The sequence below is a fragment of the Botrytis byssoidea genome, assembly GCF_014898295.1.
Source record: "Botrytis byssoidea strain MUCL 94 chromosome Unknown BBYS_004, whole genome shotgun sequence".
In the NCBI taxonomy this organism is placed as follows: domain Eukaryota; kingdom Fungi; phylum Ascomycota; class Leotiomycetes; order Helotiales; family Sclerotiniaceae; genus Botrytis; species Botrytis byssoidea.
Window position 1 is genome coordinate 2,161,128 of NW_024065845.1, and position 21,233 is coordinate 2,182,360.

Genomic DNA, 21,233 nt, shown 5'->3' on the forward strand with positions numbered 1-21,233 from the left:
TTCTCCACTTTCCATTCTTGCTAGTTTTGGCTTGCTTGCTCGTTCGCTCAACTCACAAAATCAATCCTTTGTCAACTTTGACACTTCTCCTCCCTCCATCTACAACTTCCGACCCCCATTTTCCCTTCCATCCCCTCTCCCTCTCTCTAGCTTCCTCAAAAGCCCTCCTACAATCTTCGGGTAAAACGTCAAGTACATCTTCACTAACTCCGCTCAAGCCATCCATACCAATTAAATTATCTCCTGCACTTCCATTTGATTTTCCGCCCGCGCTCAAATCCCAACCCGCGCCATCTGGACCTGGGACGCCGTAATGTGTCGATGGAGAGGATTCCATGTATGTATCTACTATCATGAGATTTCTGGAAAAGAATGGTTTGACTGGTGGGAACAGTGTTGATGAATCTGCAGACGGGGATTGTGGTTCGTTGTCGTTTATTTGTTCCCAGCGGGCATGAGTCGGTTGCATGGTTCGTGGGTATTGCATGATATTTGTGTGGGGATCGTAGATACCGTTCAGGTTCTGTCGACGAGCTGCTGAAATTGCGGAGTTGAATCGACTTTTTTTACGTGTTAGTGAGGGATTCAAATTGAATTTTGGAAAAGAAAAGAAAAGAACAAACATACCTAGCTTCTCGAGCATGTTCCAACATCCAATTAACATCATTAACCATAATCTTTCTTTTCTTGCCATCATTCATCTTTCCGGTTTGTTGTGGGACAGTGGGTTGGCCAGAATGATATACTGAACTTGCTCCATGCCATGCGACGTATTGATTTTTGTTATATGCTTCTCCATCCTTAATTGCATCGTTTGGATCAGCCAAAGAGCCTTCTTCAACTCCCTCTTCCCTTGCTTTCGTAACCTCATAATCATCTGTGATTCTCTTGCCTCCAACAATAATTTGAGCACCGAATTCGCGGAAAACTGATCTCGCCGTAACAATTCCAATAGCTCTTCCCTTATAAGAATGTGGAATGAGTTCTCGTTCAATCATGTCCCTCTTCTCCTCCTCATCGATAATAATCTTAAATAACCTCTTATGCTTCGCAAAGAAAAGATAACTATCTCTGAATCCTACACAACGTGCTGGTTCGGTGGATAACATATAAAGTCTCTTTCCTCTTCCATGCACCGTAAAAGTCCTGCAACGATATTCCCGACCATCTTGTAGATAACCAAGCTTATCAACCTTTTTCTCTCCTTCCGCATCCTCCGGCAATTCCACTTCATCATTCACAACGTCCATCATGTTTCCCTCTTTATCGACTGGTTGTTGTGTAACATGACTAGGGCCGCCTCTTCTGGCCCCTCGTCCACCACCTCTAAAGCCTCTTCCTCTACCCCTCCCTCGACTTGGTGTAGGTGCCTCGGAAGTAGTTCCATCATCTAAGTCCCATCCTGGAGGTTTAATCTTGGGAGGTCTACCTAGACGCTTCTTACGAATGGTGGTTTCTGGAGCGGGAGTGGCTGGAACAACTTCTTCTTCGGCTTCTGATTCGATGGCTTCTTCCTCCTCTTCATTTTCATCTTCATCGTTCTCGGGAGGGGTACCGGGGTCAGATTGCGGTGCATCAATTATGGAATCATCTTCGGGGTCATCGTACGTTTGTGGTGTATTTTCTACATGGAAGGAAGATGAAGTTAGAATTGTCTGAAGGTAATGGAGTTATGCGCCAGATAAATTATTGGAAGCAACTCACTCAATGCAGCAGCGGCATTTTTAGCAGCAGCTCTACCAGGTCGTCTGCCCATTTTTAAGGGATCTTCGATAATCAATCAATCGAATTTGTGCTTGAATGAAGGTATTCGTGAGCTTGACGTCGCGACTTGCGACGCGAATTGAAAGTCGGCCGCTTAAACAAATTCCGACAGGCACGTGGAAAGAAAGCTAGTCTTAAAGTGGCTACATGTCATGTGATCAAAATTTCCCCAAGAATCATATTCATCTATCTTACCATTTTCCCGCTGCATCTGCTTACCTTTCGGGGTTTCCTGGGTGGCCTCGGTGAGATCTAAAATCACAAGATAGAGTGTTTCTGCTACCAGGGTTCAGTCTTCGCAACCATTGACAGATGACGAGAAGCATGAGATGCAACCGACTCCTTAGTAGTTTCGGCTCAGGTCGGATCGAACTATGAATCACCTGGACTGTGTTTCTCATGTTCGTATCTTGAGTTGGCTTCTGCACCCACTCGTTTGTACTTTTTTACATTTTAATATTCCTATGTCAGGATCACAACAGTGTCGTATATCATGGATGTACGAGTACTGCACATGCAATGAGGCATCTAAAATTACCTTGGTGAAGGACGAACATTCTGTAAAGCTATGCAGGCTGTGGTAGCTGAATGCGCAATGCGAGTTTCCATCGGAGGCTTTCATATGTTCGCATCGCAGCATCGCATGGCATTGATTTTATGGGTCACAACATGCGGATATACTAGGTAGTTCTTCAAAAACTATATGATTACCAGACTGGAGGGTTTTTAGAATGATCTTTACCGAATACCTGTCCAGAGAATTCCAAATAGAAGTGTTATTAATGCAGAAAACATTCGATCCTTTCCCCTTCCCCGCCGTCTGACGACAGAAATTGAAGTTTGGAGATGCTGATATGTATTGGTGATATTGGCATATTGCAGTTTTTTTCGGGTAGTATTGCAGTTTTTGGTGTAGATAAATGGAACTCCAACCCTGGATAAGTACATGATCTTAAGCTTGAAAGTCTTAGGTCAGCTTGACTGGGATACAGTTTGTGAAGTGTTGGGGAAGTAGTGGAAAGGCAAAACCAACATTCCAGATAGGAAAACCAATAATCTTCTTGTGTGGGCTAAATCTGGATGAAGTTGCTTGATTTGTTGATGAATATCGGTAGACCTACCGTACCGGTACGTGTTGGGAAACCTCGATAAGTCCGATAGGAGTTTTGATTGCTTCGATTGCAACATGTATGCATTTGTAAGATCGAGCTACCTAGATAGATAGGGGTTTTGATTCGTGGCGAAATAGACGAAATACTCCGTAAACGAAGAGGAAAGCTTCAGCTCCAAACCTTAGCAGTTGGAGCAGATCTTTGTGTACGTACAGACTGCAGAGCGTCTTTCAGGGCTGTTGTAAGTTGTAATTTGTAACTTTGTATAACGTTAACTGCTTGAATTAGAAGTTGTTACTCAATCCGATGGAGCTCCGCAACCCGTGTCAGGGTACCGAAATATGGAGTGTGTAAGGTTTATTATATATGACGTATTGTATCGAGTCAAGGAAAGGGAAAGTTTAGGATTTTGAATTTGGTTGGAAGAGAGAGTGCTTGCCGTTTAATTGAATTGCGGTCGAGAACATTTATTTTTTATTTTGGAGGCGATGGCTTGGGACATTTGCTTGGAAGAATTTGTTTGGGACGAGGGACGAGGGAAGAGGGAAGAGGGAAGAGGGAAGAGGGAAGAGGGACGACCAGTCACACTACAGATTGGAGAAGGAGGAAAGCAAAAGCAAAAGCAAAAGCAATGTTATATGTTGAACGTCAGATTGAATATCATAGGTTCGGAGTGAAAAGATTAGATGAAGGGAGGTATCCGGTTTTTTGAGTGTTTCCTAATTACAACCTACAAACTCCAAATGTACATGATCTATCGCATTTCATCGTTAATCGGTATCTCCAATACTCACGATGTACATGATATAACTACATGATTAAGACGAGTAAGTTGAGTGGTTTGATAACGAATGCCTTTCTTATGAGAGCAAAGCAAAGCAAAGCTGCCTTATGATATGAATTAAATAAGACGACTGGCTGAGCTGTCATCAATCCATCCATCAATCAATCATCACCATCATCATCGACCCCATAAAGACTCCACTCCCTATCTATCTCTTCACCTCCTTATTATACACGTCGGACTAATTTGATCTCGACATAACAGACTGATACTTGTTGATACTCGACACTTGACACTCGAAATTCAACACTTGTTTACTTTTTAGTCTCTTCGTATCATATCTAGTCCATAATTACATCAATATGTAAAGAGGGAGAGCATTAATTTCACTCTTCTGTTACATTCCCTTCTTCCTTTTTCTTGTTTTGCGACATCCATATATCTAACCATCTAACTCTCTATCTATATATCTATCCCACCCTTTCTCCCCATTCGAAGGGTTTATTTCATCATATATATCTCCAGATACCCATATACACGTACATACATATACTTTGACTGTTCTCCTTCCTCAATCTATACCTCCCTCCCTACCTACCCATTCCATCTGAGATCTCACATTGCATCGTTGATATATCTATATATATACATACTCATTTCTTCATCCAACAATCCGATCTCATCTCATCCATCCATTCAATCACTTCCACGAATATTCGAGCGAGTAGTTCAGCTTCTACTGCAGTTTGACAGCTGAGACTCATAACCACTTCGCCCTCATCATTCCGCTGGCCTCATAATATCCAAGAGGTGTTGAAAACACACAATTCGGTGAACTGACACGACTTAAGATCCAGGTGGTCATCAAAACTAAGGAAATCGAGCCCAAAAGACAAGAATACGCGAGGAACTCATTACAGTATTTCGAACTTTGCCTTCGTCTTCGCTTTCGCCTTCGCCTTTGCCCGGATAGCCTTAGGTACAATTTAGAATTTTGGCTTTTAAGAAATCAACAAGAACAGACCCTGATCCAATTCTTTTTCCCCCTCTTTCCCAATTCTCCAAGATTTTCCCAAGAGAAAAACCTAAATTTCAATTCAATTCGATTCAATTATCAAAGATTGGAAAATAATTAGGAAGAAGAAAAAAAGAAGGATTGGAAATCATTTTCCGAGGTATTATCTTCATACAAACTCGAACTGCGGCTCATTCCTTGCTTGTTCCTTCAAAAAATAATAATCCCAATTTCAATTCCAATTCCAAGCCCAAAGCAAAATTCGATACAATCATAACAATCAATACGTACCTACGGAACGGAGACGAAAGAGTCATAAGTACCTATCTCACTTCTACCTGTCGGTCAAAACTCCTGCGGAACCCACTACCAACACAACTTATGACCTAGTTACTTTAAAGTCTATCTCGAGTCCCCAGCTTAAAAAAAGTACCCCCAAACTTTCTACGTTTTCTACGTTTTCTACGTTTTCTACCTCTTTTACGAACCTTCGACGAATCTCCTATCTCTCCATCCACGAAACGATCAAACCGCAACGAAATATTTCCAAACACTCCAACATAATTATAATATTGGCATCAGACAGTCCTCGCAGATCATAAAAAGATACGAAAATGGCAGGGACAGAACACGACTTGCTTAGGCAAGCTACACAAGCAATGATGGCAAGGTATGATTACAAATTTTTCGATTTCGCAATTCTTCAAACTTGTCGTCATAGAATCTATACATACATACACACAATAGAGGAGGTATTTTATATGGCAGAGCTTCTTCTTTGAAGCTCAACCACCACAGCATACTTTTGGGCGGAACAAAGGACAAAGGGAAATGTGGACAAATACTTCCTATTTTCCTTCCCGCTCTTCTATCCGTTTCTCTCAACTCCACTCTCCATTTTCATGTCAACGTCTTTGCACATGCTGAATCACTAAACGTCAAAGTTGACGAGGGGTACGGTTCCGGTTGTAATCGGGATTCCTTATCGAAACGGCAATCGGCGTACAGGTACAACTTTTTTTTTTCTCATGAAAAATTAATCAGAAGCAAGAGGGAGAGGAAGAAAACAACAATGTCACAAGAGAGAGAAATTTCATATTGGTTGAAGGGTTTCTGATCAGATTGCTTGCTTGTGAGAGAAGAAGCAATTGATCATTCCTTACACCTTTATCTCTACATCTTTCTTCAATTCTACAATACTTTACTTTCCTCTACTCTGCCCTATTCTACTCCATTCTACAACTTCTTTCACGATCATCAGCATACAATGCCTTCACTTCATGGTCTTTGGTCGCATATCAATGTTACTTTGGCTAACCTGACAAATAACAGAGATGATGATGGTGATCATATCGATTCCGATACACCCCGCTCTGGTGTCGCGACCCCACAACCAGATCCTTCGGACAAGCGAACTCCTGGTATATTGCATAGCTTTTATGGACAGGTTGGTTTAGGTTCTTCCTCAAGTCAAAATCCTTCGAAACATACATCACATACATCACAAAATCCTAACACAAGTGATCTTGAGAGTTACTATACTTCCCCGCGGCAGAGATTTGAAACAGGGGATGCATTGTTGAAAGTCACTCCAAGTTCACTCAATGAACCTCGGATTGATTGTGAAGTAGAGAAAGAAAACTCACTACTTCCACCACATGAACTTTTGGGTAGTTCTCAAATATCTAAGCAACAATATCTCTATCCGACACCACCGGTTTCACATCCGTCCTCACTACATAAATTGAAATTGAGTGATGCGAGTTTTGAAGATATTGGCAATAATGTACAGAAAACGGCAGCTCCTACAGATCGAGATTGTATTTCGGAATCAATTCCGTCACATGCAAGAAGAGCTTCGTCTATGACACCATTGTCAAACATTGTCACTCCATCAAATGTTCATGCTGCACATTTTTCAAACCCAAGCGATACCCCTTCCGAGCACAAACTTAGCACTCCTCCATTATCCCGATTGAATTCTGAATTCCACAAGTCACCATCTTATGATCGACTCAAGAAGCTAACTTGTGATGGATTAAAGAGCATACCATCAACACCCACTCGAGCTTTATCGAATCAAACCTCGAAGTCAGATCAAAGTGTTATGAGCACACATTCTGAACATATCGCGCAAAATGGCAAATCAGGCACGAGTGAGCGACCGGCTACTACTTCTCGTACTGATAGTAGTTTGGGGGGCGCGGTGGTACCACCGAAGGGTAAACTTACTGTAAAGATTAATGAAGCCAGAGGATTGAGAAAGAGCGTGGATCCTTACGTTGTAGCCGTTTTCCAACGAAACGAGCTGGTATCAAAAGGACCACAATCAGAAGAGGACGATGAGGATGATGGCAACTCACATAGCCCCGGCGGTATTCCAATTGGTGGCATTCCGATTACTCGAACTGGAAGTGACTCCGGTCGCTCTATGGCAATTCCGATGAAAAGCAGGCAAAGCAGCAATACTAGTTTGTCGGAATACAGAGATTTTAAGAACAAGGGCCGAAAGATGTTTACCCATCCAAAATGGGATGCTGAAGCTGTCTTGTAAGTGTGTCGGAGAGACTAGTGGCTCACCTAGCTAACGATACTTAGTGATGTTGTTGGCTCAGATACAAGAGTCAATATAACCATTTACGACCGAGCTCAACAAGCAGAAGAATTTTTGGGTCATGTTGATCTTCAAGCCAATCTTGTTGAGAATGTTGATGCTCCAGTTACCGGCTGGTTTCAACTTCGTGGCAAAGACATGACATCGAATGCAGGAAATGTAGGTGAAGTTCACGTCGAAATTTCCTTCCAACGAACAGAAAAGAGACATTATGGTCCAGATGATTTCCAGATTTTGAAGCTTATCGGAAAGGGTACATTTGGTCAAGTCTATCAAGTAAGGAAGAAGGATACCAAGAGAATCTACGCTATGAAAGTTCTTCAAAAGAAGGTTATTGTTCAAAAGAAGGAGGTTGCTCACACCGTTGGCGAGAGAAATATTCTTGTTCGAACAGCTACAGCCGATTCTCCATTCATCGTTGGTCTTAAGTTCTCCTTCCAGACACCAACAGATCTATATCTTGTCACAGATTATATGTCTGGAGGCGAATTGTTCTGGCATTTGCAGAAGGAGGGAAGATTTGATGAGCAACGTGCCAAATTTTACATTGCAGAACTCATCCTAGCGCTTGAACATCTTCACAAACACGATATCGTCTATCGGGATTTGAAACCAGAGAACATCTTATTGGACGCAAATGGACACATTGCTTTGTGTGACTTTGGTCTATCGAAAGCGAACCTCACGAAGAACGCCACGACTAATACATTCTGTGGTACTACAGAGTACCTTGCACCCGAAGTTCTTTTAGACGAAGCTGGATATACAAAGATGGTTGATTTCTGGTCTCTAGGAGTCTTGGTGTTTGAGATGTGTTGTGGATGGAGCCCATTCTATGCCGAAGATACACAACAAATGTACAAGAATATCGCTTTTGGTAAAGTTCGATTTCCAAGAGATACTTTGACTACAGAGGGTCGAAATTTCGTCAAAGGATTACTTAACAGAAACCCCAAACATCGTCTTGGGGCTACCGATGATGCTGAAGAATTAAAGAGACATCCTTTCTTCCAGGACATTGATTGGGATGCTCTTACCAAGAAGCTTATCACTCCCCCTTTCAAGCCAAAGTTGAAGTCAGAGACTGATACATCCAATTTCGATCCTGAATTCACCAATGCCTTGAATGGTGCATCATCACTCAACGCACGTGCAGCTGCCCTTGCTGCAGGCATGGCAACATCAACACCATTATCCCCAGGCATGCAAGCAAACTTCAAGGGCTTTACATTTGTTGATGAAAGCTCGATTGAAGAAAACATGAAAGATAGAGCCAAAGATGAATACGAGGATCGAATGGATCAAGACACTAATGATCCAGAACGTGATTGGGAGGACCCATTTGATATCCCTGATAAATCACGCATGGATCGAATGAGTGGTGTAGTGAGGAATCACAATGAAGATGAACGAATGTTCAATGGTGATGACTTCCATTGATCCTTTGTTTATTCCTCAATATGACCTCATCTTATGTATTTAAGGATCTGGTGCAGACAAGTTTTCTTTTTGTGTCAGCATACATATACAATCTTCCTTTTTATTTCCAATTCGGGTTTGATGAATGGAATAGGGTTAATGGTGTGGTGCATGCATGCTTTTCCATTGTATCTTACTTTGTCTTTCATGGTCTTCTTTATTTGTTCGCCGATTATTTGGTGGGTTCATTACTGGAGATGATTGATCGATACATAATCTGGGGAATCTTACCTTACATCCGTTTACATACTTATGATGATATCTTTCGAGTGGTAAGAGCATGGGCTTGGCGTAATTGATGGATGATTAATTGCGTGTGCTTGTCCTCGCGCTTGTTTTTTTTGCATTGGGATGGAGTTGAGTTATTTGCACTGCATGAGGCGCATGATTTGTATCAATTTGCTTGCTTCTATATCTATAGGAGTATGAATGGGAGGACAAGGGTGGAATGATTAGTGGTGGTATGGGATAAGTGTAGTGGAGAAAAAAAGAAACGCAACCTTCAAGAAGTATTGAATGTAGTACTAGCATCGACGATTGCATTCTTATGACGGAACATGTTGTTCAGGATGTGAGGTGGGAGATGGAATAAGCTGTTTGGTGGAAGTACAATCGGGGCAAGGAAGAGAAAAGGGATATAATATTGATAGAAGCTTTTAGGCATGAGTGATTAGAGAATGCGGATTATGATTAATGAAAGAAGTGGGAGAGGGGCGCAGCTTCGAAGGAAGGGAAGAGGGGATGATATGAGACGAAAAGAAGTCCTGAGAAGTGATTTATCTATCGGATTGTATTGTATCATTCGTGTTTATGTATGTTCATTGATTTGATCTTGAGGGGTAAGGTGTGAGGTTTCATGTGAGATGTGATATCAAATATGAGGTGTGATGCGAGATCTTGGGCATATGAGCAACTGATACAAGAATATTAGAGCCATAGCTGCATGTGTGTTGATTTGCAAGATAGTTTGTTGCCCTTCCACCTGCATGTCAAGAATGCTTGCTTCAAACCCTATCTCATGGTCAAAAATGCATGGTAGTATCTGGCGATCACTAATCCATCTGGTCTGTATTTCTTTGCCCTCGAATATGAGGTAAGACCTATCCAAAGTTGTACATCTTCAATATGTCTGTCCCGAAATCTTCGGGCATATTGTGCAGTAAGTAGGTAGGTGTGTGAACGTTCACTCAATCTTAGTTCTTCGCCCGCCCTGATTTATGAACTCGGAACCCTCGTAACTCTCACGTCGATTTCTAGAATTATATTGGGATTACCTTAATGGATAGCGAGGGTCTGTGAGGTCATTTTCCTGGGTGAGAAATTGATCTCGGAAATCTTTCCGGATTTGGGATTTTGTCGATTTATTACTTGATGGTTCCTCGTGTGCAAAATATGGTGGTACACTTTGCTTTTCGTGGACCGTGGGACACTCTCCAGGGAACTCCAATTTGTTCCTTCGTCGAGTTTGTCGACGCTGATAACAGGTACTGCGCTCGTTCACAATCGTGCTAATGCACCCTCGTAAAGACCGCAACTCACTGTCTTGCCACTTTTCTGTCCTCTAAGGTTCATGGGCAGAAGCAAAATTTAGAGGCTCACTATATCTTTTGGTAACCATACGACTTCTATATGGGGTGTAACAGGTTTCTCACAACATACCCGGAAGTCTAATGAATGCGACTTTCGATACTATTCACATGGTGTTTCATTACATCGGCCCAATATAATTTTACAGTCCACAACAACGCAAGCATCAAGTGCTTATTGTCTCCGGCACAATCTTCCGGTCGCATCCTCAACCCATTTATCACTCCCCACACATGTTGGACAATAGAATACATCGTCACCATCGTAAGTCTTCTTCACTTCTTCCAACTTTGGTAAACTCTCACCGTAAAAATCCTTCAAATAATCCGGATCAAACCTATCCGCTTCATTCATGTAACATCCAGTATCAGGCGCCAACTTTTTCATCGCTCCGATTTTCGTGTATGTTATATCATCCCTAATTTCTTTTACGATAGCCTCGTCGGTATCTGTGGTCCATCCGCGCGCCACGACATTGTGTATGTATGAAGATCTCCATGCGGGATTCAGTCCTGAGCTTTCATCGGGGACAAACACCTGACCACCTCCAACCAGAGAGACAGAAGTAAAAGCAAATTGTCCTTGTGATCCAGCAGTTATATTCAGCATCTCATTGAGATCCTTCAAAGAAGATGTCAGTGCTGTACGGTCCAAAAGACGCCCACCGAAAGCTCCAGTTCCAACACCTGCTGCACTCTTACCACCTGAAAGTGTCTGGTAGTAGTTGGCATATGTTGGAAACTCCAAATAATTAGGATTAACAAGGAGAGTTGTGTTATACTGCTCAAGTTTGGACATTAAAGTTTCAAGTATTTTCCGGGTTTCGGTAAGAGTCTTTCCTGACACGGCTATAGCATGTTGATAACCGGTTGTGAAATTTCCAAAAACAGGCGCATAGCTCTGCACTGCCCAACTTCCATACCCAGAAAGACCAGCATCATTGAGATCTGGATATGCAGAGTATATCAATGCCAAGGCTGTCATGAATACTGGAATTTCCGCATCGGTCAGTGGTGCAACGGTTAGTGTTTGGGCAGAAATTGATGTCGTTGGATACGCCTTGATAATTGTCGATACGACCACTCCATATGTTCCACCTCCTCCACCTCTAATGGCAAAGAAAATGTCTTGATTGTGACAGTTATTTGCAGTAACAATCTCTCCATTTGCAAGGACCACTTCAGCTTCGAGTACTTGATCGGCACCAAGGCCATAATCGCGAGATGCGGGTGAATGACCTCCTCCTTGAAACCACCCTCCGATGCATCCTACAGTCTATAGAATATCAGTCTTATATCGATTGATTTTCGGTCATTTAACATACCGGATCACCACCGCCTACAACAACCACATTTCGTTTCGTGGCCTCTGCATAGACATCTTCCCAGACATAACCTCCAGCAATCTTAAATACACCCTCTTCCCAATTCGAAGTTTTACAACCATCGGAAGGTAAATATTTTTCTTGAAAGATGATACCTAGTCTAAGATATCTGATCCAAACCTCTAAACTACCATAACCAGTGGATCTATATGGGAAGAATTAACTACCTAGATTTTATCATTCGATAGGAATACGATCGATCACCTACCTACCCAGTAGGTCATGGCCAGTATTTCTGACCACCAACCTAATATTATTTTCCCTAGCGAAAGCTATTCCCTTAGCAACATCTTCAGGCGTCGTCGCATTTACAACATATCGAGGAGCATCTCCAATCGAGCAATTTCCTGGAATCGCTCCTATCGCAAAATCAATCGGTGGACAAGAGTTATTAATAGGTGTATCTAGAGCAATTGGGTCATCTGCAACGAGCTCCTCGTCTGACAATTCTTTCACAACCGTAGAACATGCGTCTAAGTTTTGTCGCGGTCCTGGATAACAAACAATCGCTGCTGGTGTTGCTTTGATTAATTTCCCAGATATTGACGCATTCAATGATTTCCATGAGTGTTGTGAGGGCCAGCAGCCATCAGTTGGTCCCTATCACTAGTCAGGAATGATATTGTCTACAGACCGGGTTAAATGTACACATTTACAATCTTTTGAGTGTTCCGGTTTTATATTACCACCAGAATCCGTCGCAAAATTCAGAGAGACGAGAGCAAAAAGACACAAAATGAATCGAAGCATTCTTGTATTTATTGAAAATATTATATCAGGGTAAAATTCAAGGGGGGATTTGATATTAGGTCTTTAAAAGTACAAATTAGCACCTCGGTCTACTTGCAAATACCGTAATGAGACATTTCACGCAAATCTACGCCCCAAGCATCAGAAGAGGAAAGAGACAAGCATATATTACAGCCACCCGAGTTTTAACTTCAGCTGGTCGGATGATGAACAGCGCATCGAATCACTTCCACGTTAATACTAGATAATATTATGAGAAAGAAGCCAGCCAAATATGATTCAAATTTGTAATAAATTATATAGAGCATCTTTCAATCATTTTATACAGTTTTTAGTTCGAGCGATTGACATATAAATTTGAAACATCATTTTGAAAGGAAAATGCCTTTTAAAGGTGTGTTTTCCACGTCCAGGGCGAGCTTAATTGATGGTCCGCAGCTTGGAACAGGGTGATTTCGTCATGCAAATGCAATATTTAAATCATCCACACAATCTTGACGTTACATCAGATTTTGATTAACGTGAGAGATGGGAACAATGACAAGCAATAGGTATCGCTCTTCTATTGTGAATGTCGCATTTGGGAAGGATGGAAGGAGTGACATGTCTACTCGATTTAGCCGACATCCCGCTTCCGCGCACGGTCCCCCAATGCCCCTTTATGAATGTGTATATGGCTGATCTTTCTTTTGGAATTGCGGTTCTTTTACAATTGATTCGTCTCGCTCTTTAATATACTACATTTCTTCTATCTCATGAGTTTATCTACTTTTTGTAGCTATTGGAGAATCTTAGTCGGTGAAATCATTGAATTTTGGGCATCTTTTCAGTACAGACTCTTCCGTTTTATGGCATTGCTATGCGGTCTTGATATTTCCTACATGTTCACTGCTTGTCATTATTTTGTCCGAATCAAGTCTTTATCTTCATATTTGTCCTTATAGATCTCCACTATTTTGCAAGGCATCTTCGTAGTCCTCGAATCTTTACCGTCTTTTAATTTAGACATATCCAAGAGTCTACCGCTCAAAAGTAAAGGCCAGTCGTAGCTATCTATGTTGAGTTTCTCCGAGAAAGAGAATCAACCAGGACGCAGAAATGCCTAGCAACATTAGAGAGGGATTCATCTCAACTTGCTCGAGAGATAGAGCTCACCTTTATCAATTTGTATACCTGCGAAGAAGAAAAGGCATTGCAAAATTTTCAAGAAGCGCCGGGTCGATCGGATAAGACATCTGGAACGACAAGTGGACTGGGTCTGGCTGAAGTGCCATTGAAACATGGGTAAACTCTTGGGCATAAAGTAAAAAGGAGATACGAGCTGGGACTTGGAAGGGAAAACTTCACACGCTCTTAGTTACCCTTTCCCCAGCCCACAGCGGCGATCGAAGACGACTGAAAAACGAAGATAAAAAGCGAGGGGATTCAGAATTGTAAGTCATGCAAGCACATGAATGTGGAATTTTCACATCCTTAATATCAGTTCAGATAGCATGAAAGAATATCAAGGACACGTGAATCGAGCATAGGATCTCGAACAAAAAAAGTAGTGTACATACTGTATACTATATTCTGAGAGTTGCTTTTCTGTTTGAACATTAGAGTGGCAAGTCTCGACTCCGTAACTGTTCATGCACACGGTGGTCAAAAGTAAACCTAATTTGCACTCATCTTGGGGGAATGATAGACATTTTGCTCTAGAAGTGGAGTTCTGGATTAGATCAAGTGGCAGGAGAAGAAGTCATCGATATCTTTAGGTCACCGGGCTTCGAGCCTTACAACTGCAGAATTTCATATTCACTCCCACTGCTTGATATACCGCTCGCATCTCTACAGTAGTTTGCTATCACTCGCAAGCGCTGTTCTACTCTATCGAGACTTGAAAGATAGAAAATGAGATTAAGAATGAGCGTGCGACTTAATGTGTCTTTGAAGTATAAGTAGCCAGCCATCTGAGGAGATAATTTCGCAGGAGACGATGAGTTAATTTCAGCGGACCCCCTAATCACTTGTGTACTCCAGCCATAACGCATATACATATATATATTTACCATATCACTTTATATGTATTATCTTTTATAGATTTACTTCTCCCACTCCTCAAATAAGCACAACACACGTATCTGACATCTTGATTCCATCTCTCTCAAGCCCTCCGCATGTATTATACATGCTTCTTGCTCTACTCAAAACAAACAAGAGAATCACAACTTCAAAGTCAAATACCCTCCATCGATATCGAACTCCACTTCTTTTCTTTCCTCGGCTCTGCCAGATCCAGTTAAACAGTCTGTTGTAGAGACAATCCCAATCCCAATCGCATCAATTTCATAGAAGTTGAAGATTTCCGTACGTATATCTCGCTCTGGACATCTCTTGTCATTAATAATGCCATTTTTGTTTATGATTTTACTCATGTACCCGAGGATTACAGATCCTACCATGTCCAAGATCTTCGTGTCTTCCCTCTCCTTCCTTGTTCATACCATCAATACTCTCACACTCTACCCCTACATCCACAATGCATTAACATTTTCCTCCGAGATACAAAGTAACTCTTACTTAATACAGGATGAAAGCTAAAGTGTCGAAGCTTCCTATGAAACGAGAATCTTAAAGCGAGAAGAGAAAGACAGGCACGATGTGGTATATGTTATTCACTCAGTGTATTCAATATCCGGGACTGGAATTCAACAATCAAAACTTTCAGAGCATTCAACTACTACTATATATTGGAAGTGTTTCGGATGTTGAGACGTTTTGAATGATTCAATTAATCTAGAGCAATGGATTTTTAGAATCGATAATCAATTCTCCAGAATCACAAAAGTAGAACCTGAAAATGGAATACAGGCCAGTCTATTAGAAACACTGCGTTTTTTTATCTTCAATTCGCCTATATGATGTTTGAATCTGGAGGATTATTCGCATGATGTTACAGTGAATCAGATGCGAGTAATCTGGTATGTGGTAGGTAGGCACAGGCATAGACATAGTGATTATCGTAAGATGAGCCGTGTTATGTATCATATATATGAAATCTTAAATTCAGCTAACAACTGTAGCCGCCAGTTATGATTGTGAACAATACCTCTTTCACACATATACATATACCCAACGGGATCATCGAAAGAAAGCGAAGCGTAAAGTTCTCGAGGTATATTTCAAATATATCATTCATGCAACTTGTGTTGAGCTATATCTACGCACATCTATCTAACTATAGATAAATGTCAATCAAATACTATTTCAAACAGAAAGCCAAGTCAGCTCTCAGCTCCTAGCTCGACTTCTCCTATAACATAAAAGCAGACGAAATAGCACGTGTCTTCCCGTGTTTTCGTGTCACTACTCATCATGTGTACTGACTGGATGTATGCACTTGCATTCCATCTCACAAAGCTCACTCATCTGGTACTTCCTTGGCTGAACTCATCTTTAATCCCTTGCCACCCTCCCAATGCATGTGATGAGTCTTCGCCTCCCCAGCCTAATGCCACGATCCCCAATAACCTGCCTCTATCATCCGCATGAACACGCAAGTAAGATCTATAGACTGTGGGGGTTGTATCTTACACATGTATCCAGACTATGTACTTTACCTCGCCCTGACCGCTAGATCGTTGAAGCATAATCTGAGGATGGGGAAACGAAAAAAGCCATAAGCTTATGAGATAGAGCGGGTATGACGCGTGAAGTAAATAATGTAGGCAAGTAGTGCGTAATGAGTGGTAGACTTGAGAAGCTAAGAATATCCGGGGTAGTACAAAGACAAGTAACCTACAATACAGTCATCCCTCTACCTGACTCTGACTCTAACTCCCAGCTCCAGCATCCAGTTACAAAACGAAGAATCACCAGTTGAAGATCGCAAGTGACTCGAGCAACCATTACCGTCATATCATGACTTAAATCGTGCAAAAACATGTATCAGTCATATGTCATGCCATTTCCTCTCCTGCTCTAAATCCACTAACCAAACTCCCGAGACGTCTATCAAAAATATCCTAGAATCGAGGTTTCCGAGAACTTTCCGGCTCCAGGTCATACTAGTTGATCTTTTCAACATCAAAAAGAGAACCAAAAACGATAAATTAAATAAATGGAGTCAGTCATCTGTACCCGCGACGACGTGGCGCAATTTATCCATCCATTTTATCCACGTCTTTAACCACGTCCTTTATCCATAGGGCTTTACTTGCTTGCTTGGTTACTTGCAGATACCGGTATTCACCTATCCTATGCCACTCCACCCCATCCAATATCTAACCGGCGAATCCGAAGATTCCGATCATCAGTCAATCTTGTGGATGAACAAAAGATTTCGACACCGTACAGTGTCCATCATATTATCTGTGACCTGTCGGACTGACTTCGCAAATCCACTTGCATAATTTCGAGTAGGGCGAGTTCGCTCGATACACACAGATGAAAGTCGATCTTTTCGTATCATTTGACTGGAACATAAAAATTTCTAACGTTCTGCATTCTACCTTTTTCCAATTTTTGGGTTAGAACCAGTAGATAGACGCCAGATTCCAATGATGATTAGGAAAACTTATCCATTCGCTTGACGAGTCGCCTGTCAACAGGCTCCCTCCCTCGCTCCCTAGTATATACCTACATATACACATAGTCTAGAAGACCATAGCGAAAGACACACATACACACATGCATAGCCAAATCCACCTTTTGTATATCAAAGTGGAGAGAATAACCTACCTACATACATATCGATAGTGCGTACCGGCGAAGACGGATACACACGTGTAAGTGATATTTGGTATACTTGCAGGCATGAATTAGCACGCTGTGAATTCCAGACGAGTCGATGTTCTCGAGGTTTAGGTTGACAACTTGATGTGAGTGGATAGCATTGATTTACATATCTACGAATCGAGTACTTGGGGTTACCAATGACGTGGAACGTAACGAGAGAGCGTGGAGCTAGTGATTGATACTTCTGAAATCTCGATTCTCTTCCTACCTAGTACCTACGATATAGGTAGAACTACTCTGACGATTTCAATCATTTGAGACTTTCACACGGAGATGAGTTGAGGGATGATGCTATATCTGGGTGTAAACAGAGGCATCTTTGTATGCCATTACGATCACGATATGCTTACCATACACCATACAGTGTAGTCAATTACCTAGCATTTGATCCAGTTTGCGGATAATAATAATACCAAATCCAATCAAATATCTACCCCAAATCACATAATCTTCTTCGTACTCATCCATAGAATATACATCGAATTCTTGCCACTCCGATGTACCTACGAGCCTACCTAGGTATGTAACTATCATGCCCCTCACTTGCCCACCCTCTCTTCGCTCCCGATGTCCAGAGCACGATGTACGATAGATTAAAATTTCCACCCAAGCTTCGCAAATCATAGGATCATAGAATCATAGATCATCATAGAAAACGGCACAGGCACGCGAAGGGTAGAGGGGATCCATTATTAGGCTTCAATTTTTCTTTTCTCTCGGGGATTTCAATAATTACCTACCCCGCCAATGCAGATACCTACATATTTTGGCGTGAGCGTGGGGGATTGGGAGAGGAGAGCATGGATCGGATAGGATAGGATGGGATGGGATGGGATGGGATGGGATGGGATGGGATGGGATAGGAGGGGTAATGAAGTGTATTTCCAACTTTATGATGATGATTTTTGAAAAAAATCGGATTTTGATTTGATAGAAGCAAATGGGATTCTTTCCCATCGTCGAGTAGAGGGGAAAGATTCTTTGAGATTCTATCGGTCATCATAAATCCTATTCCGGTATACATCGTTAGGCGAATTGAGAAGATGGTCGATCCAAAGACCCTTTGTTCGCTGTACTCTGTAGATCAAATCCCAAAAGTATCAGGATTCTGAAATCATGGTTTCCGCTCATCACATCACCATGAAAAAATCATTCTTCCTAATTCCGATTTCTAAAAAAAAAAAACCAAAAAAACCGTATCTAGACTTCTCACTCGCTCGTCACTCGTCACTCACAGTCTCCAATCGAGAGAGAGAAAAAAACTTTTCCAGACTACTGACCTGCTCCGTATATCATACATGCGTGGTTTCGAGCGAATCGAAACTTCAGAAGCATCACATTGGATGCTTGGGGCTTGACTGTGCGGAAGCTAGAGAAAGGCTAAGCGTGGATGATCTTTTGTTCCCGAGGAGTCTGGAAACTCTTTTTGGGGGGGGGGGGGGGCTTGGGGCTTTGCTGCGAGGGTTGAGGATCTTAGATTTTGGGTTTGGGGAGTTTGGATGGATAGACGGTTATTTTTGATTGGATTGGATTGGATAGGGTTCTTAGGAGAGATTGAGATATCGGATAGACGGATGGAAAAGAAGGGAATATATTGTACATACATACATACATACATATCTACATATCTACATCATAAAAGAACCATCGGAAGAATATGAATAGAAGGTAGAAGAATGGAAGGATGAATGGAAGCTTATTGTTTTCCTCGGGTATCTGAGGAATCAATGATACAACACTACATGAGAAATCTTCCGATATACATCCGATCGAAGACGATATCTATTCGGATATCAACCGCATACTTAATCAGTTTTACAAATCCGTAATGAGAAATATATACCTCTTACTTCTATAGTAGTATAGTGCACACCCTTCGTTTTGACGTCTTCAATTGTCTACTTCTATTCTATAGATTGATTCAGTGTCCAGTGGTCAGCAAAACGAGCCGCATCTACCTATCTACTAACCGTACCATCCATAACAAATTACTAATCAGGGTCCTTTCCCTTCCCGCCCTCAAATCCCTTCCTGACTCTAGAATCCATAACACGCAGGGAGCCAGGTACTCCGTGCTTGCAGTTACCTCCCCAATCACAACGTAGCACATATCGAAGAATTTTTTTCTCTCACATATTCATACCCTAGACATCTAGGTCATCCCTCCCTCCTCCTCTCCCACAAAAGAAACCAAAAATAAACATGGTCGGTCGGTCACTCACCTGGCCTGTGTAACAGCATAAGCATACCTACCTCGTTTCTTCCACGGACCTCCCCTCCCTCCATACATTATATTACATGACATTACCCATTACATTACATTACATTACACTACATGACATAACATGGTACTCCATACAAACCCAAACCCAAGCGCAAGCGCAAGCACTTGTAAAAAGTTTTGCGATTGATTCATCGATTCAAATCTCATTTCGTCCCTCCGCTCTAACTATCCTGTGCCTACCTACCAGTCAGTCCCTAGGTACTCATTCACGACCCTGTACCTGTCTGTCTGTACCTGTACCTGTACCTGTACCTGAATTCCCAGGTTCCCTGTCTGTAACTCGAGTCTCAATGTCCCATACATATACACACATACTTTCGTACAATTTACAAATCATCGAAAATACAAGAATCATCCCTTCTCCTCTCAGTTTCTTTTCCAAAAATTGCAAGATTTATAATTCTCAGGGTCTTTTTTTTTTAGGAGAGGGGGGAGGGGGGAGGGGGGATGGGCTAAGCGAACCAATCTTATGATATTTCTCTACTTATCTACTACAGTACTTATTACCTACCTAGGTATTTGACATTCAAGGTAAGATTATCGTACACTCCATCCATCAAGCCCATCAAGAATAAATCCAGATTCCAGGCAGAAAGCACAGCAAAGCAAAGCAAGCCTGGCCACCCACACAATCCAAAAAATCCCATCCCATCCCATCCGACGCGGAAATTTCAAGATTAAGGATCGAGTACTCGATGGTGGCGCTAGTTGAAACTTTTTAATTATTATTCTTAGGTGGGAGGTGGTATTGATTGTGGATTGATTGATTGGTTTATATTTTATTTATTTATATGTGTAGGTAAATTTTAAGAACTTGGTACAAGACGATTCGAATTCGAATTCGGATTCGAGGATCGAGGGTCTTTTGATGATTAGATATTTAATTTATGATACTAACTACCTATACAATGGTATTCTAGCTAGATCTCATACAGAAATTGTAGAATGTAATTTTAGAGAATAGTAAGGGTTCACTGCTCGTAGAGAGTTCGTGATGTATACTCCGTAGAGAAATACTAGGTTTGTTTAGATATCTACTGCAAATGAAATAAAATAATGTAATTTAAATATAGATTTCTATCCCTTCTATTCTAGATCTATCCATTGCCCAAATCAAATCAAATCAAATCAAATCAAATCAATCAATCCAATTTCCCACTCACCTACCTACTCATCATCCCTCATTATCAAATCCAGACGCCAGACAATCTACAATCTCTCGCGGAATGAATGAATGAATGAATAAATCAATCCCGTCACTTTCCGCATGTAACATCGCATTATGCCTTCTCACATCCCTTCTGCTTCAAACATGTGTGGGAGGGAAGGATAGACAGGTAGACACTGGTCAGAAACCGACTGACTGACTGGCTATTCGATTCCAGGATCATATGTACATGCATATAACCTCGGAGGTATGTAGGTAAAATTTCCATCCCCACCTACCTACCTACCTACCTAGTCATAAAATCCAGTGGGCGGTTGGTTGAAACTTGGGTGGTAAGTGATGGGTGGTAAGTGATGGGTGATGAATCGGAGCATTTTCCTTCTGTTTCTTTCTTTCTTTCGATTGAGTGATTGACTGTAACGAGATTTTGGAGGGGTAGGGTATGGGATAGAAAATGATATTGGTGTCACAGTACACGTTTCCCGGTACTGGAACGTACTGAATGATACCTAC

The 21,233-nt window shown here is 41.6% G+C and overlaps 3 protein-coding genes across 3 annotated transcripts; 1 reads left to right on the plus strand and 2 right to left on the minus strand.

Moving 5' to 3' along the window:
- Positions 1–52: 52 nt before the first annotated feature.
- Positions 53–1,756, minus strand: EAE97_002767 (uncharacterized protein; the record flags this gene model as incomplete). The annotated part of the gene is made up of 3 exons (XM_038873279.1): positions 53–560; positions 628–1,624; positions 1,705–1,756. 3 exons carry the CDS (start codon positions 1,754–1,756, stop codon positions 53–55), a joined length of 1,557 nt encoding a protein of 518 aa, XP_038736485.1.
- A 4,186-nt stretch (positions 1,757–5,942) lies between these two features.
- Positions 5,943–9,631, plus strand: EAE97_002768 (uncharacterized protein; the record flags this gene model as incomplete). The annotated part of the gene is made up of 2 exons (XM_038873280.1): positions 5,943–7,225; positions 7,274–9,631. The coding sequence occupies 2 exons, from the start codon at positions 5,943–5,945 to the stop codon at positions 8,727–8,729; spliced, it is 2,739 nt and encodes a 912-aa protein (XP_038736486.1). The 3' UTR covers positions 8,730–9,631.
- Positions 9,632–10,529: 898 nt separating this feature from the next.
- On the minus strand, positions 10,530–12,489 carry EAE97_002769 (uncharacterized protein; the record flags this gene model as incomplete). Its single annotated transcript, XM_038873281.1, has 4 exons — positions 10,530–11,630; positions 11,680–11,884; positions 11,948–12,339; positions 12,388–12,489. The coding sequence occupies 4 exons, from the start codon at positions 12,487–12,489 to the stop codon at positions 10,530–10,532; spliced, it is 1,800 nt and encodes a 599-aa protein (XP_038736487.1).
- Positions 12,490–21,233: the final 8,744 nt, after the last annotated feature.